The sequence below is a fragment of the Salmo salar genome, chromosome 26 (assembly GCF_965601325.2).
Source record: "Salmo salar chromosome 26, fSalSal1, whole genome shotgun sequence".
NCBI classification, from domain to species: domain Eukaryota; kingdom Metazoa; phylum Chordata; class Actinopteri; order Salmoniformes; family Salmonidae; genus Salmo; species Salmo salar.
This window is the reverse complement of record NC_138316.1, coordinates 39,035,001-39,053,033: the sequence shown is the minus strand read 5'-3', so window position 1 is coordinate 39,053,033 and position 18,033 is coordinate 39,035,001. Positions and strand designations below refer to the sequence as shown.

Below are 18,033 nucleotides of genomic sequence, written 5' to 3'. Positions count from 1 at the left end.
CCACCCCTCTGACAGCCCTGCAGCCAGCACTTTCCCTCTATATCCCTCTGAAAACCACTCCTCTGACAGTCCATGCAGCCAGCACTTTTAGTCTGCGTGAAAACTTCACCACCATCCACACCTCTGTGTGTGTGTGTGTGTGTGTGTGTGTGTGTGTGTGTGTGTGTGTGTGTGTGTGTGTGTGTGTGTGTGTGTGTGTGTGTGTGTGTGTGTGTGTGTGTGTGTGTGAAGACTTTTATATAAACCCCACTGTGTCTCTCTCCTCTTCTGGCTGGAGTCTGACTACATTAGAATATTTTTGAGAAGTCTTTGAATCTCATCATTTTATTGCCCACTGTGATTCATTTATTTAGACATTAGAAGGAGAGAAAGTGAGATCAAAGACATCTTCAGAAAACTATGTTTATGGAGTTCAAGACACAGGATAGATGTCCCATTAATACATGAACTACAGTTCTGAAAAGTAATTTAGGCATTTCGGTTTTCTGTCTGAATGTGTGTGTCTGTCTGACTGCCTGTATGTCTCTTTAAATGTGTGTATCAATCAATCAAATGTATTTATAAAGCCCTTCTTACATCAGCTGATGTCACAAAGTGCTGTACAGAAACCCAGCCTAAAACCCCAAACAGCAAGCAATGCAGGTGTAGAAGCACGGTGGCTAGGAAAAACTCCCTAGAAAGGTCAGAACCTAGGAAGAAACCTAGAGAGGAACCAGGCTGTGAGGGGTGGCCAGTCCTCTTCTGGCTGTGCCAGGTGGAGATTATAACAGAACATGGCCAAGATGTTCAAATGTTCATAGATGACCAGCAGGGTCAAATAATAATAATAATAATAATAATAATAATCACAGTGTTTGTCGAGGGTGCAACAAGTCAGCACCTCAGGAGTAAATGTCAGTTGGCTTTTCATAGCCGATCATTGAGAGTATCTCTACCGCTCCTGCTGTCTCTAGAGAGTTGAAAACAGCAGGTCTGGGACAGGTAGCACGTCCGGTGAACAGGTCAGGGTTCCATAGCCATAGGCAGAACAGTTCAAACTGGAGCAGCAGCACGGCCAGGTGGACTGGGGACAGCAAGGAGTCATCAGGCCAGGTAGTCCTGAGGCATGGTCCTAGGGCTCAGGTCCTCTGAGAGAGAGAAAGAGAGAATTAGAGAGAGCATACTTAAATTCACACAGGACACCAGATAAGACAGGAGAAATACTCCAGATATAACAGACTGACCCTAGCCCCCCGACACATGAACTATTGCAGCATAAATACTGGAGGCTGAGACAGGAGGGGTTGGGAGACACTGTGGCCCCGTCTGATGATACCATCGGACAGGGTCAAACAGGCAGGATATAACCCCACCCACTTTGCCAAAGCACAGCCCCCACACGAATAGAGGGATATCTTCTTGGATATCACCAACTTACCATCCTGAGTAAAGGCTGAGTATAGCCCAAACCCAAGGGGGGGCGCCAACCCAGACAGGAAGATCACGTCAGTGACTCAGCCCACTCAAGTGACGCACCCCTCCTAGGGACGGCATGGAAGAACACCAGTAAGCCAGTGACTCAGCCCCTGTAATAGGGTTTGAGGCAGAGAATCCCAGTGGAGAGAGGGGAACCGGCCAGGCAGAGACAGCAAGGGCGGTTCGTTGCTCCAGTGCCTTTCCGTTCACCTTGACACTCCTGGGCCAGACTACACTCAATCATAGGACCTACTGAAGAGATGAGTCTTCAATAAAGACTTAAAGGTCGAGACCGAGTCGGCGTCTCTCACATGTATAGGCAGACCATTCCATAAAAATAGAGCTCTAGCGGAGAAAGCCCTGCCTCCAGCTGTTTGCTTAGAAATTCTAGGGACACTAAGGAGGCCTGCGTCTTGTGACCGTAGCGTACGTGTTGGTATGTACGGCAGGACCAAATCGAAAAGATAGGTAGGAGCAAACCCATGTAATGCTTTGTAGGTTAGCAGTAAATCCTTGAAATCAGCCCTTGCTTTAACAGGAAGCCACTATAGGGAGGCTAGTACTGGAGTAACTTGATCAAATGTTTTGGTTCTAGTCAAGATTCTAGCAGCCGTGTTTAGCACTAACTGAAGTTTATTTAGTGCTTTATCCGGGTAGCTGGAAAGTAGAGCATTGCAGTAGTCTAACCTAGAAATGACAAAACCATGGATTACATTTTCTGCATCATTTTTGGACAGAAAGTTTCAGATTTTTGCAATGTTACATAGATGGAAAAAAGCTGTCCTTGAAACAGTCTTGATATGTTCGTCAAAAGAGAGATCAGCGTCCAGAGTAACGCCGAGGTCCTTCACAGTTTTATTTTAGACCACAGTACAACCATCAAGATGAATTGTCAGATTGAACAGAAGATCTCTTTTGATTCTTGGGACCTAGAACTAGCATCTCTGTTTTGTTCAAGTTTAAAAGTAGATAATTTGCCGCCATCCACTTCCTTATGTCTGAAACACAGGCTTCCAGGGAGGGCAATTTTGGGGCTTCACCATGTTTCATCGAAATGTACAGCTGTGTGTCATCTGCAGCAGTGGAAGTTAACATTATGTTTCCGAATGACATCACCTAGAGGTAAAATATATAGTGAAAACAATAGTGGTCATAAAATGGAGCCTTGAGGAACACTGACATTTACAGTTGATTTGAGGACAAACCATTCACAGAGACAAACTGATATCTTTCCGACAGATAAGATCTAAACCAGGCCAGAACTTGTCCGTGTAGACCAATTTGGGTTTCCAATCTCTCCAAAAGAATGTGGTGATCGATGGTATCAAAAGCAGCACTAAGGTCTAGGAGCACGAGGACAGATGCAGAGCCTCGGTCTGACGCCATTGAAAGGTCATTTACCACCTTCACAAGTGCAGTATGTCTCTTTAAATGTATGTCTCTTTACATGTGTGTTTGTCTCTGTCTGTGTATACATAATATGCTGACCCTGTGTTTGTGTGTGTGTGTGCGTGCGCGTGCGCTTGTGTGTGTGTGTGTGCGCGCGTGCGTGTGTTTGTGTGTGTGTGCGTGCGTGTACAAGTGTGTGCCATTAGATGGCCATTGAGCCGGAGAGCTTGCATCCATCACTCACCTGTTTCCACTCATCTCTCTCCCCCCTTCGTCCTCCCTACAGCCTGTCCAGGGGTTTGACTATGCCAAGCAGCACCTGGGCCGGGTGCAGGGTGGGGAGGGAGAGACCCTCCCCGTGACCCAGGACACCCTGGTGCTGCCCCTGCCCATCCGGGAAGCCCCCCTCTCCCTCTCCCTGGAGAAGGCCCTGCACCAGGACGGCACCGCCAACAAGAAGACTCTCAACTCGGACATACGCAAGAGGTACGAAAGTCACATACACACCTCACATGGCCATACAGAGGGTGTCATAGGAATATAGCTACAGTTTAAACTACTTGTTTTGTGTTGAGCCAATCAGATGTGATGTTATTGAGCTGGATAAGCCTATTGTGCTCCTGCAGAGGAGAGCGGATGTGACTGGCTAGTAGCTGAGCTCCATTCTCCTCAGACTATTGTTATTCAGTTAAATATAGAGAGGGGAGATATTTCAGGAATACATTTACTCTAGTATTCTTGTCTTGAAGAGCTTTCCTGAGATCAGTTGACCTCTGATTATTATCAGTTGAATCACAGCAATTTATTCAGGAATGGTATTTTTACCTCTGCTTTTGTCTACGTTAAAGGAATTTCCCTGATATCTTTCCATAAGACTATTATGAGTGAATTGGCCCTGTGGGTAAAATCCTTAATGCTGTTCTGGATGAGACAATGATGTTACCACTGCGTTATCTCCTTACCTCATTTTAGTTTACTGTATGTCCTACTTTGATGTTGGTAAGATCTTCATAAAACCCTCACCATCCTAATGCGCTACACAGATGCCTAAAGTCTTCATCCCATGTTTTCTGTTATTGTACTGTGGATGTTGACAGGCATCTCTAGTTAAAGGGATAGTCGAGGGTAGCCAGGTGGAATTCAGGGGCAGTTTGGAGGCTTTTAAATGACAAATTACAACGTGCTGACTTTAACCTCTTACATCTAGACGTTCCGCTAGCGGAACACCTGCTCCAATATCCAATGATAGGCATGGCGCGAATTACAAATTCCTCAAAAATACAAAAACTTCAATTTTTCAAACATATGACTATTTCACAGCATTTTAAAGACAAGACTCTCCTTTATCTAACCACACTGTCCGATTTCAAAAAGGCTTTACAGCGAAAGAAAAACATTAGATTATGTCAGCAGAGTACCAAGCCAGAAATAATCAGACACCCATTTTTCAAGCTAGCATATAATGTCACAAAAACCCAGAAGACAGCTAAATGCAGCACTAACCTTTGATGATCTTCATCAGATGACAACCCTAGGACATTATGTTATACAATACATGCATGTTTTGTTCAATCAAGTTCATATTTATATCAAAAAACAGCTTTTTACATTAGCATGTGACGTTCAGAACTAGCATACCCCCCGCAAACTTCCGGGGAATTTGCTAACAATTTACTAAATTACTCACGATAAACGTTCACAAAAAGCATAACAATTATTTGAAGAATTATAGATACAGAACTCCTCTATGCACTCGATATGTCCGATTTTAAAATAGCTTTTTGGTGAAAGCACATTTTGCAATATTCTAAGTACATAGCCCAGCCATCACGGGCTAGCTATTTAGACACCCGGCAAGTTTAACACTCACCAATATCAGATTTACTATTATAAAAGTTTGATTACCTTTTGTTGTCTTCGTCAGAATGCACTCCCAGGACTGCTACTTCAATAACAAATGTTGGTTTGGTCCAAAATAATCCATCGTTATATCCGAATAGCGGCGTTTTGTTCGTGCGTCCCAGACACTATCCGAATGGTAAAGAAGGGTCGTGCAAATGGCGCAATTCGTGACAAAAAAAATCTAAATATTCCATTACCGTACTTCGAAGCATGTCAACCGCTGTTTAAAATCCATTTTTATGCCATTTTTCTCGTAAAAAAGCGATAATATTCCGACCGGGAATGTCCATTTAGCTAAACAGAGGAAAGAAAACAAAGCTTTCGGTCGACGCGGGCACGAGCCTGAGTCTCACAGTACTGTAACCAGCCACTACCCAAACGCGCTACTTTGTTTCAGCCAGAGCCTGCAAAGCCACGATTTAGCGTTTTGCCGCCTTCTGAGAGCCTATGGCAGCTGTAGGAAGTGTCACGGGACAGCTAAGATCCTCACTCTTCAATAAACAGAGACAAGAAGAACGACACCTTGTCAGACAGGCCACTTCCTGCATGAAATCTTCTCAGGTTTTTGCCTGCCATATGAGTTCTGTTATACTCACAGACACCATTCAAACAGTTTTAGAAACTGTAGGGTGTTTCCTATCCAAAGCCAATAATTATATGCATATTCTAGTTACTGGGCAGGAGTAGTAACCAGATTAAATCGGGTACGTTTTTTATCCAGCCGTGAAAATACTGCCCCCTAGCCATAACAGGTTAAGAGGCAGGGTTATAAGAGTTGTGGTGAAGCTCAGCTGTGGTCTGCCATGTATGATGTTATAGAATAGAATAGATTAGAACTGAATGGAATGGAATAGAATAGATTAGAACTGAATGGAATGGACTGGAATAGATTAGAACTGAATGGAATAGAATAGATTAGAACTAAATGGAATAGAATAGATTAGATTAGAATTGAATAGATTAGAACTGAATAGAATGGAATAGAATAGATTAGAACTGAATAGAATGGAATGGAATAGATTAGAACTCAATAGAATGTAATGGAATAGAATAGATTAGAACTGAATGGAATGGATTAGAATTTAATATAATAGAATAGATCAGAACTGAATAGAATGGAATGGAATAGAATAGATTAGAACTGAATGGAATGGATTATAACTTAATAGAATAGATCAGAACTGAATAGAATGGAATGAAATAGAATATATTATTATTGAATAGAATGGAATAGATTAGAACTGAATGGAATGGAATGGAATAGACTAGAACGGAATAGATTATAACTTAATAGAATAGATCAGAACTGAATAGAATGGAATGGAATAGAATATATTAGAACTGAATGGAATAGAATAGAATAGAACACTCCTGTTCTCTGACATCATCATACTCCACCCCCATGCTGAGTAATAGTGAATCATTAGAGGGGTGTCTCTGTATGGGCAGGTGGAATCAACCAATCACCACATCTGACAGGGACAGGGGGGCCCTTAGGCAAATGCTAAATTGTTCTACGAGGGAGCAGAAAAGGACTTCATTTTTCATAATGCTACAAGAGAACAAGGATGGAATGAGGATTGGTTCTGGTGAAGTTTAGAATATGAAACAGATAAAGGGATTGTTTTTGGAGCATCTTGTGACCCTGAACTCAAGGTTCTGATCCTTCTCACCGTCAACAAAGTGATTCCTGTTATCTTTGGCTTCTCATTCATGGTTGGGCTGGTGTGTTGTTGTGACTACCACTGGAACTATTTTTAGAGAGGCTTTAGCTGATTCAAGACGAACAGCAGCTTTGTGTCATCATCACAGCCTTATCCACTTTGGTGACATCATCACAGCATAGATGATTATATGTTGTAACAGGCCCGCAATGTGGTTACTTAAGTCCGATTTGGATATATTTGGCTGTTTTTGCTGCATAAGATGTAGAAGTTGTTTATTTTCAGTTTTAGAAGAATGCAAAACGCTAACTCCTGTTCGTATCAGCTGGTTAATCGGTGGTGGTAGTCAAAGTCATTTTTAACTGTAATTGATTGGTTGATTGGTGAAGATGACATGAACATGTGTTGGGGTTGACATCCATAGAAGCATTATACTCTGATTTTTACCTCAACATAATGTGAGATATTGGATCTTTCCCCCACAACCCTTTCCCCATGCGTTTCAATGGGAATTCCATTGTTTTGGTTGAGTTCGATTGACCTCTTTACCGCATGAAAGATGTGCCTCCCGAGTGGTGCACTGGTCTAAGGCTCTGCATCGCAGTGCTAGCTGTGCCACTAGAGATTCTGGGTTTGAGTCCAGGCTCTGTTGAAGCCGGCCGCGACCGGGAGACCCATGGGATGGCGCACAATTGGCCCAGCGTCGTCCCGGGTTAGGGGAGGGTTTGGCCCGCAGGGAAGTCCTCGTCCCATCACGCACTAGCGACTCCTGTGGCGGGCCGGGCGCAGTGCACGCTGACAAATTCGCCAGGTATACGGTGTTTCCTGTGACACATTGGTGCGGCTGGCTTCCGGGTTAAGTGAGCGTTGTGGCAAGAAGCAGTACGGCTTGGCTGGGTTGTTGCGGAGGATGCACTGCTCTCGACATTCGCCTCTCCTGAGTCCGTACGGGAGTTGCAGCCATGAGACAAGACTGTAACTACCAATTGGATACCACGAAATTGGGGATAATTTAAAAAAAAAAAATATCATGAAAGATTTGACGAATATCGTATCTTGTTAGATCAGATTTGTTGAAAGGGCGCCTGTCTGGTCAATAGAACACTGTTCAATCGATCCCTTAACCGCATCTATTATCCACTTTGGTGACATCATCACAGCCTTATCCACTGGTGACATCATCACAGCCTTATCCACTTTGGTGACATCAACGTAGCCTTATCCACTGGTGACATCATCACAGCCTTATCCACTTGGTGACATCATCACAGCCTTATCCACTGGTGACATCATCACAGCCTTATCCACTTGGTGACATCATCACAGCCTTTTCCACTCCTGACTTGCATTCCCCAGCACATTCATAGCACACTGTCTGTGCAAAACTATTGTCTCACTGCTGATTCATACACATAGGCAATATACTGAGAGACTGAATAAGGAAGACTGAAGAGATACTTAAGTAGAGTGTTTGCGGCACAGGCTTCCCCAGATGATCTTGAGCTACTTGTATGTTATTGAGTAAAATAATAACAGGTGGTGTTCATTATATTTCTGGATATATTCAGGATGCAATTTGCATAGACCAATGGAGTGCAACACATCACTTTCCCAAAACAGCACAAATAAAAAGCACCCAATGGTAGAATACTGAGAGAGCCCTCCCCTACCAGTCAAATCTATCAACATGCAAATTAAAGTTAGAACCGCCCACACTACCACCACCACCATCACCACCATCACTACCACCACCACCCCCACACCATCATTACCACCACCACCCCCCACCCCCCACACCATCACTACCACCACCCCCCACCCCCCACACCATCACTACCACCACCCCCCACACAATCACTACCACCACCGCCCCCCACACCATCATTACCACCACCACCCCCCACACCATCACTACCACCACCACCCCCCACACCATCATTACCACCACCACCCCCCACACCATCACTACCACCACCGCCCCCCACACCATCACTACCACCACCGCCCTCCACACCATCACTACTACCACCCCCCACACCATCACTACCACCACCGCCCCCCACACCATCACTACCACCACTCCCCACACCATCACCATCACCACCACCACCCCCACACCATCACCACCACCACCATCCCCCACACCATCACCACCACCCCCACATCATCACCACCACTACCACCACCCCCCACACCATCACCATCACCACCACCCCCACACCACCACCATCCCCCACACCATCACCACCACCCCCATACCACACCACCACCACCATCCCCCACACCATCACCACCACCACTACCCACACCATCACCCCGACACTACCACCACTACCACCCCCCACACCATCACCACCACCACCCCCCACACATCACCACCACCACCACCCCCCACACCATCACCACCACCCCACACCATCACCACCACCACCCCCACACCACCACCACCATCCCCCACAGCATCACCACCACCCCCACACCACACCACCACCAGCACCACCACCACCCCCCACACCACCACTACCCACACCATCACCATCACCACTACCCACACCATCACCCCCACACCATCACCACCACCACCACCACCCCCCACACATCACCACCACCACCACCCCCCACACCATCACCACCATCCCCACACCACACCAGCACCACCACCACCCCCCACACCATCACCACCACCCCCACACCATCACCACCACCACCCCCACACCATCACCACCACCACCCCCCACACATCACCACCACCACCACCACCACCCCCCACACCATCACCACCACCCCCACACCATCACCACCACTACCACCCCCCACACCATCACCACCACCACCACCCCCACACCATCACCACCACCACCACCCCCACACCATCACCACTACCACCACCACCACCACCACTCCCCACACCATCACCACTATCACCACCCCCTACACCATCACCACCACCCCCCACTCCATCACCACCACTACCACCACCCCCCCACACCACCACCCCCACACCCTCACCACCACCCCCCACTCCATCACCACCACTACCACCACCCCCCACACCACCATCCCCCATACCCTCACAACCACCACCCCCCACTCCATCACTACCACCCCCCACTCCATCACCACCACTACCACCACCCCCTGTCTCTATGATTATTACCATACTATTACAGGACAGCATCGCCTGTCTCTATGATTATTACCATACTATTACAGGACAGCACTGCCTGTCTCTATGATTTTTACCATACTATTACAGGACAGCACTGCCTGTCTCTATGATTATTACCATACTATTACAGGACAGCACTGCCTGTCTCTATGATTTTTACCATACTATTACAGGACTGCATCGCCTGTCTCTATGATTTTTACCATACTATTACAGGTCAGCATCGCCTGTCTCTATGATTATTACCATACTATTACAGGATACATTTTGTACAGGGATCAGTGTTAGATACTAAGGCGTCAACAGTCAGTGCTTGAAATACTCCTCTGTATGGCAGTGCTTTTAAACAGGCTCTAATATCCTCTGTATGGCAGTGCTTTTAAACAGGCTCCAATACCCCTCTGAATGGCAGTGCTTTTAAACAGGCTCTAATATCCTCTGAATAGCAGTGCTTTTAAACAGGCTCCAATACCCCTCTGAATGGCAGTGCTTTTAAACAGGCTCTAATACCCCTCTGAATGGCAGTGCTTTTAAACAGGCTCCAATACCCCTCTGAATGGCAGTGCTTTTAAACAGGCTCTAATACCCCTCTGAATGGCAGTGCTTTTAAACAGGCTCTAATACCCCTCTGAATGGCAGTGCTTTTAAACAGGCTCTAATACCCTCTGAATGGCAGTGCTTTTAAACAGGCTTTAATACCCCTCTGAATGGCAGTGCTTTTAAACAGGCTCTAATACCCCTCTGAATGGCAGTGCTTTTAAACAGGCTCTAATACCCCTCTGAATGGCAGTGCTTTTAAACAGGCTCTAATACCCATCTGAATGGCAGTGCTTTTAAACAGGCTCTAATACCCCTCTGAATGGCAGTGCTTTTAAACAGGCTCTAATACCCCTCTGAATGGCAGTGCTTTTAAACAGGCTCTAATACCCCTCTGAATGGCAGTGCTTTTAAACAGGCTTTAATACCCCTCTGAATGGCAGTGCTTTTAAACAGGCTCTAATACCCCTCTGAATGGCAGTGCTTTTAAACAGGCTCTAATATCCTCTGAATGGCAGTGCTTTTAAACAGGCTCTAATACCCCTCTGAATGGCAGTGCTTTTAAACAGGCTCCAATACCCCTCTGAATGGCAGTGCTTTTAAACAGGCTTTAATACCCCTCTGAATGGCAGTGCTTTTAAACAGGCTGTAATACCCCTCTGAATGGCAGTGCTTTTAAACAGGCTTTAATACCCTCTGAATGGCAGTGCTTTTAAACAGGCTTTAATACCCCTCTGAATGGCAGTGCTTTTAAACAGGCTTTAATACCCCTCTGAATGGCAGTGCTTTTAAACAGGCTCTAATACCCTCTGAATGGCAGTGCTTTTAAACAGGCTCTAATATCCTCTGAATGGCAGTGCTTTTAAACAGGCTCTAATACCCTCTGAATGGCAGTGCTTTTAAACAGGCTCTAATACCCCTCTGAATGGCAGTGCTTTTAAACAGGCTCTAATACCCTCTGAATGGCAGTGCTTTTAAACAGGCTTTAATACCCCTCTGAATGGCAGTGCTTTTAAACAGGCTTTAATACCCCTCTGAATGGCAGTGCTTTTAAACAGGCTCTAATATCCTCTGAATGGCAGTGCTTTTAAACAGGCTTTAATACCCCTCTGAATGGCAGTGCTTTTAAACAGGCTTTAATACCCCTCTGAATGGCAGTGCTTTTAAACAGGCTCTAATACCCTCTGAATGGCAGTGCTTTTAAACAGGCTTTAATACCCTCTGAATGGCAGTGCTTTTAAACAGGCTCTAATATCCTCTGAATGGCAGTGCTTTTAAACAGGCTTTAATACCCCTCTGAATGGCAGTGCTTTTAAACAGGCTTTAATACCCCTCTGAATGGCAGTGCTTTTAAACAGGCTCTAATACCCCTCTGAATGGCAGTGCTTTTAAACAGACTTTAATACCCTCTGAATGGCAGTGCTTTTAAACAGGCTTTAATACCCCTCTGAATGGCAGTGCTTTTAAACAGGCTCTAATACCCTCTGAATGGCAGTGCTTTTAAACAGGCTCTAATATCCTCTGAATGGCAGTGCTTTTAAACAGGCTCTAATACCCCTCTGAATGGCAGTGCTTTTAAACAGGCTCTAATACCCCTCTGAATGGCAGTGCTTTTAAACAGGCTTTAATACCCTCTGAATGGCAGTGCTTTTAAACAGGCTGTAATACCCCTCTGAATGGCAGTGCTTTTAAACAGGCTTTAATACCCTCTGAATGGCAGTGCTTTTAAACAGGCTTTAATACCCTCTGAATGGCAGTGCTTTTAAACAGGCTCTAATACCCCTCTGAATGGCAGTGCTTTTAAACAGGCTCTAATACCCCTCTGAATGGCAGTGCTTTTAAACAGGCTCTAATACCACTCTGAATGGCAGTGCTTTTAAACAGGCTCTAATACCCCTCTGAATGGCAGTGCTTTTAAACAGGCTTTAATACCCCTCTGAATGGCAGTGCTTTTAAACAGGCTCTAATACCCATCTGAATGGCAGTGCTTTTAAACAGGCTTTAATACCCCTCTGAATGGCAGTGCTTTTAAACAGGCTTTAATACCCCTCTGAATGGCAGTGCTTTTAAACAGGCTTTAATACCCCTCTGAATGGCAGTGCTTTTAAACAGGCTCTAATACCCATCTGAATGGCAGTGCTTTTAAACAGACTTTAATACCCATCTGAATGGCAGTGCTTTTAAACAGGCTTTAATACCCCTCTGAAAGGCAGTGCTTTTAAACAGGCTCTAATACCCCTCTGAATGGCAGTGCTTTTAAACAGGCTCTAATACCCTCTGAATGGCAGTGCTTTTAAACAGGCTTTAATACCCATCTGAATGGCAGTGCTTTTAAACAGGCTCTAATACCCCTCTGAATGGCAGTGCTTTTAAACAGGCTCCAATACCCCTCTGAATGGCAGTGCTTTTAAACAGGCTTTAATACCCCTCTGAATGGCAGTGCTTTTAAACAGGCTCTAATACCCCTCTGAATGGCAGTGCTTTTAAACAGGCTCTAATACCCCTCTGAATGGCAGTGCTTTTAAACAGGCTTTAATACCCATCTGAATGGCAGTGCTTTTAAACAGGCTCTAATACCCTCTGAATGGCAGTGCTTTTAAACAGGCTTTAATACCCCTCTGAATGGCAGTGCTTTTAAACAGGCTCTAATATCCTCTGAATGGCAGTGCTTTTAAACAGGCTCTAATATCCTCTGAATGGCAGTGCTTTTAAACAGGCTCTAATACCCATCTGAATGGCAGTGCTTTTAAACAGGCTTTAATACCCTCTGAATGGCAGTGCTTTTAAACAGGCTTTAATACCCCTCTGAATGGCAGTGCTTTTAAACAGGCTCTAATATCCTCTGAATGGCAGTGCTTTTAAACAGGCTCTAATATCCTCTGAATGGCAGTGCTTTTAAACAGGCTCTAATACCCATCTGAATGGCAGTGCTTTTAAACAGGCTTTAATACCCTCTGAATGGCAGTGCTTTTAAACAGGCTTTAATACCCCTCTGAATGGCAGTGCTTTTAAACAGGCTTTAATACCCTCTGAATGGCAGTGCTTTTAAACAGGCTCTAATACCCCTCTGAATGGCAGTGCTTTTAAACAGACTTTAATACCCTCTGAATGGCAGTGCTTTTAAACAGGCTTTAATACCCCTCTGAATGGCAGTGCTTTTAAACAGGCTCTAATACCCCTCTGAATGGCAGTGCTTTTAAACAGGCTCTAATACCCCTCTGAATGGCAGTGCTTTTACACAGGCTCTAATACCCTCTGAATGGCAGTGCTTTTAAACAGGCTCTAATACCCTCTGAATGGCAGTGCTTTTAAACAGGCTCTAATACCCCTCTGAATGGCAGTGCTTTTAAACAGGCTCTAATACCCTCTGAATGGCAGTGCTTTTAAACAGGCTCTAATACCCTCTGAATGGCAGTGCTTTTAAACAGGCTCTAATACCCTCTGAATGGCAGTGCTTTTAAACAGACTTTAATACCCTCTGAATGGCAGTGCTTTTAAACAGGCTCTAATATCCTCTGAATGGCAGTGCTTTTAAACAGGCTTTAATACCCCTCTGAATGGCAGTGCTTTTAAACAGGCTCTAATATCCTCTGAATGGCAGTGCTTTTAAACAGGCTCTAATACCCTCTGAATGGCAGTGCTTTTAAACAGGCTCTAATATCCTCTGAATGGCAGTGCTTTTAAACAGGCTCTAATACCCTCTGAATGGCAGTGCTTTTAAACAGGCTCTAATATCCTCTGAATGGCAGTGCTTTTAAACAGGCTCTAATACCCCTCTGAATGGCAGTGCTTTTAAACAGGCTCTAATATCCTCTGAATGGCAGTGCTTTTAAACAGGCTCTAATATCCTCTGAATGGCAGTGCTTTTAAACAGGCTCTAATACCCTCTGAATGGCAGTGCTTTTAAACAGGCTCTAATACCCATCTGAATGGCAGTGCTTTTAAACAGGCTCTAATACCCTCTGAATGGCAGTGCTTTTAAACAGGCTCTAATATCCTCTGAATGGCAGTGCTTTTAAACAGGCTTTAATACCCTCTGAATGGCAGTGCTTTTAAACAGGCTCTAATACCCCTCTGAATGGCAGTGCTTTTAAACAGGCTCTAATACCCTCTGAATGGCAGTGGTTTTAAACAGGCTCTAATACCCCTCTGAATGGCAGTGCTTTTAAACAGGCTTTAATACCCCTCTGAAAGGCAGTGCTTTTAAACAGGCTCTAATACCCCTCTGAATGGCAGTGCTTTTAAACAGGCTCTAATACCCTCTGAATGGCAGTGCTTTTAAACAGGCTCTAATACCCCTCTGAATGGCAGTGCTTTTAAACAGGCTCTAATACCCCTCTGAATGGCAGTGCTTTTAAACAGGCTTTAATACCCCTCTGAATGGCAGTGCTTTTAAACAGGCTCTAATACCCCTCTGAATGGCAGTGCTTTTAAACAGGCTGTAATACCCTCTGAATGGCAGTGCTTTTAAACAGGCTTTAATACCCATCTGAATGGCAGTGCTTTTAAACAGGCTCTAATACCCCTCTGAATGGCAGTGCTTTTAAACAGGCTCCAATACCCCTCTGAATGGCAGTGCTTTTAAACAGGCTTTAATACCCCTCTGAATGGCAGTGCTTTTAAACAGGCTCTAATACCCCTCTGAATGGCAGTGCTTTTAAACAGGCTCTAATACCCTCTGAATGGCAGTGCTTTTAAACAGGCTTTAATACCCATCTGAATGGCAGTGCTTTTAAACAGGCTCTAATACCCCTCTGAATGGCAGTGCTTTTAAACAGGCTCCAATACCCCTCTGAATGGCAGTGCTTTTAAACAGGCTTTAATACCCCTCTGAATGGCAGTGCTTTTAAACAGGCTCTAATACCCATCTGAATGGCAGTGCTTTTAAACAGGCTCTAATACCCCTCTGAATGGCAGTGCTTTTAAACAGGCTCTAATACCCTCTGAATGGCAGTGCTTTTAAACAGGCTTTAATACCCCTCTGAATGGCAGTGCTTTTAAACAGGCTCTAATATCCTCTGAATGGCAGTGCTTTTAAACAGGCTCTAATATCCTCTGAATGGCAGTGCTTTTAAACAGGCTCTAATACCCATCTGAATGGCAGTGCTTTTAAACAGGCTTTAATACCCTCTGAATGGCAGTGCTTTTAAACAGGCTCTAATACCCCTCTGAATGGCAGTGCTTTTAAACAGGCTTTAATACCCTCTGAATGGCAGTGCTTTTAAACAGGCTTTAATACCCCTCTGAATGGCAGTGCTTTTAAACAGGCTCTAATATCCTCTGAATGGCAGTGCTTTTAAACAGGCTCTAATATCCTCTGAATGGCAGTGCTTTTAAACAGGCTCTAATACCCATCTGAATGGCAGTGCTTTTAAACAGGCTCTAATACCCTCTGAATGGCAGTGCTTTTAAACAGGCTCTAATATCCTCTGAATGGCAGTGCTTTTAAACAGGCTTTAATACCCCTCTGAATGGCAGTGCTTTTAAACAGGCTTTAATACCACTCTGAATGGCAGTGCTTTTAAACAGGCTCTAATATCCTCTGAATGGCAGTGCTTTTAAACAGGCTCTAATACCCCTCTGAATGGCAGTGCTTTTAAACAGGCTCTAATACCCCTCTGAATGGCAGTGCTTTTAAACAGGCTCTAATACCCCTCTGAATGGCAGTGCTTTTAAACAGGCTCTAATACCCATCTGAATGGCAGTGCTTTTAAATAGGCTTTAATACCCCTCTGAATGGCAGTGCTTTTACACAGGCTTTAATACCCTCTGAATGGCAGTGCTTTTAAACAGGCTCTAATACCCATCTGAATGGCAGTGCTTTTAAACAGACTTTAATACCCTCTGAATGGCAGTGCTTTTAAACAGGCTCTAATACCCTCTGAATGGCAGTGCTTTTAAACAGGCTCTAATACCCATCTGAATGGCAGTGCTTTTAAACAGACTTTAATACCCTCTGAATGGCAGTGCTTTTAAACAGGCTCCAATACCCCTCTGAATGGCAGTGCTTTTAAACAGGCTTTAATACCCCTCTGAAAGGCAGTGCTTTTAAACAGGCTTTAATACCCTCTGAATGGCAGTGCTTTTAAACAGGCTTTAATACCCCTCTGAATGGCAGTGCTTTTAAACAGGCTTTAATACCCCTCTGAATGGCAGTGCTTTTAAACAGGCTCTAATACCCCTCTGAATGGCAGTGCTTTTAAACAGGCTCTAATACCCTCTGAATGGCAGTGCTTTTAAACAGGCTTTAATACCCCTCTGAATGGCAGTGCTTTTAAACAGGCTTTAATACCCTCTGAATGGCAGTGCTTTTAAACAGGCTCTAATATCCTCTGAATGGCAGTGCTTTTAAACAGGCTTTAATACCCCTCTGAATGGCAGTGCTTTTAAACAGGCTCTAATATCCTCTGAATGGCAGTGCTTTTAAACAGGCTTTAATACCCCTCTGAATGGCAGTGCTTTTAAACAGGCTCTAATACCCCTCTGAATGGCAGTGCTTTTAAACAGGCTCTAATACCCTCTGAATGGCAGTGCTTTTAAACAGGCTCTAATACCCTCTGAATGGCAGTGCTTTTAAACAGGCTCTAATACCCATCTGAATGGCAGTGCTTTTAAACAGGCTCTAATACCCTCTGAATGGCAGTGCTTTTAAACAGGCTCTAATACCCTCTGAATGGCAGTGCTTTTAAACAGGCTCTAATACCCCTCTGAATGGCAGTGCTTTTAAACAGGCTCTAATACCCTCTGAATGGCAGTGCTTTTAAACAGGCTCTAATACCCATCTGAATGGCAGTGCTTTTAAACAGGCTCTAATATCCTCTGAATGGCAGTGCTTTTAAACAGGCTCTAATATCCTCTGAATGGCAGTGCTTTTAAACAGGCTCTAATACCCTCTGAATGGCAGTGCTTTTAAACAGGCTCTAATACCCTCTGAATGGCAGTGCTTTTAAACAGGCTCTAATACCCCTCTGAATGGCAGTGCTTTTAAACAGGCTCTAATACCCTCTGAATGGCAGTGCTTTTAAACAGGCTCTAATATCCTCTGAATGGCAGTGCTTTTAAACAGGCTCTAATACCCCTCTGAATGGCAGTGCTTTTAAACAGGCTCTAATACCCCTCTGAATGGCAGTGCTTTTAAACAGGCTCTAATACCCTCTGAATGGCAGTGCTTTTAAACAGGCTCTAATATCCTCTGAATGGCAGTGCTTTTAAACAGGCTCTAATATCCTCTGAATGGCAGTGCTTTTAAACAGGCTTTAATACCCCTCTGAATGGCAGTGCTTTTAAACAGGCTGTAATACCCCTCTGAATGGCAGTGCTTTTAAACAGGCTCTAATACCCTCTGAATGGCAGTGCTTTTAAACAGGCTCTAATACCCCTCTGAATGGCAGTGCTTTTAAACAGGCTTTAATACCCCTCTGAATGGCAGTGCTTTTAAACAGGCTTTAATACCCCTCTGAATTGCAGTGCTTTTAAACAGGCTTTAATACCACTCTGAATGGCAGTGCTTTTAAACAGGCTCTAATACCCCTCTGAATGGCAGTGCTTTTAAACAGGCTTTAATACCCTCTGAATGGCAGTGCTTTTAAACAGGCTTTAATACCCCTCTGAATGGCAGTGCTTTTAAACAGGCTCTAATATCATCTGAATGGCAGTGCTTTTAAACAGGCTTTAATACCCCTCTGAATGGCAGTGCTTTTAAACAGGCTTTAATACCCCTCTGAATGGCAGTGCTTTTAAACAGGCTCTAATACCCCTCTGAATGGCAGTGCTTTTAAACAGGCTCTAATACCCTCTGAATGGCAGTGCTTTTAAACAGGCTTTAATACCCCTCTGAATGGCAGTGCTTTTAAACAGGCTTTAATACCCTCTGAATGGCAGTGCTTTTAAACAGGCTTTAATACCCCTCTGAATGGC

The 18,033-nt window shown here is 44.5% G+C and overlaps 1 protein-coding gene across 2 annotated transcripts in view; it reads left to right on the top strand.

The window, feature by feature from the left end:
* Positions 1–18,033, top strand: part of LOC106572775 (UPF0606 protein KIAA1549L) — a 194,419-nt gene that overhangs the window by 148,830 nt on the left and 27,556 nt on the right. For both annotated transcript variants that reach the window (XM_082969699.1, XM_082969700.1), the window contains one exon: positions 3,131–3,330. In XM_082969699.1, the coding sequence (XP_082825825.1) occupies positions 3,131–3,330 (200 nt within the window). The remainder of the gene's footprint in view (positions 1–3,130; positions 3,331–18,033) is intronic.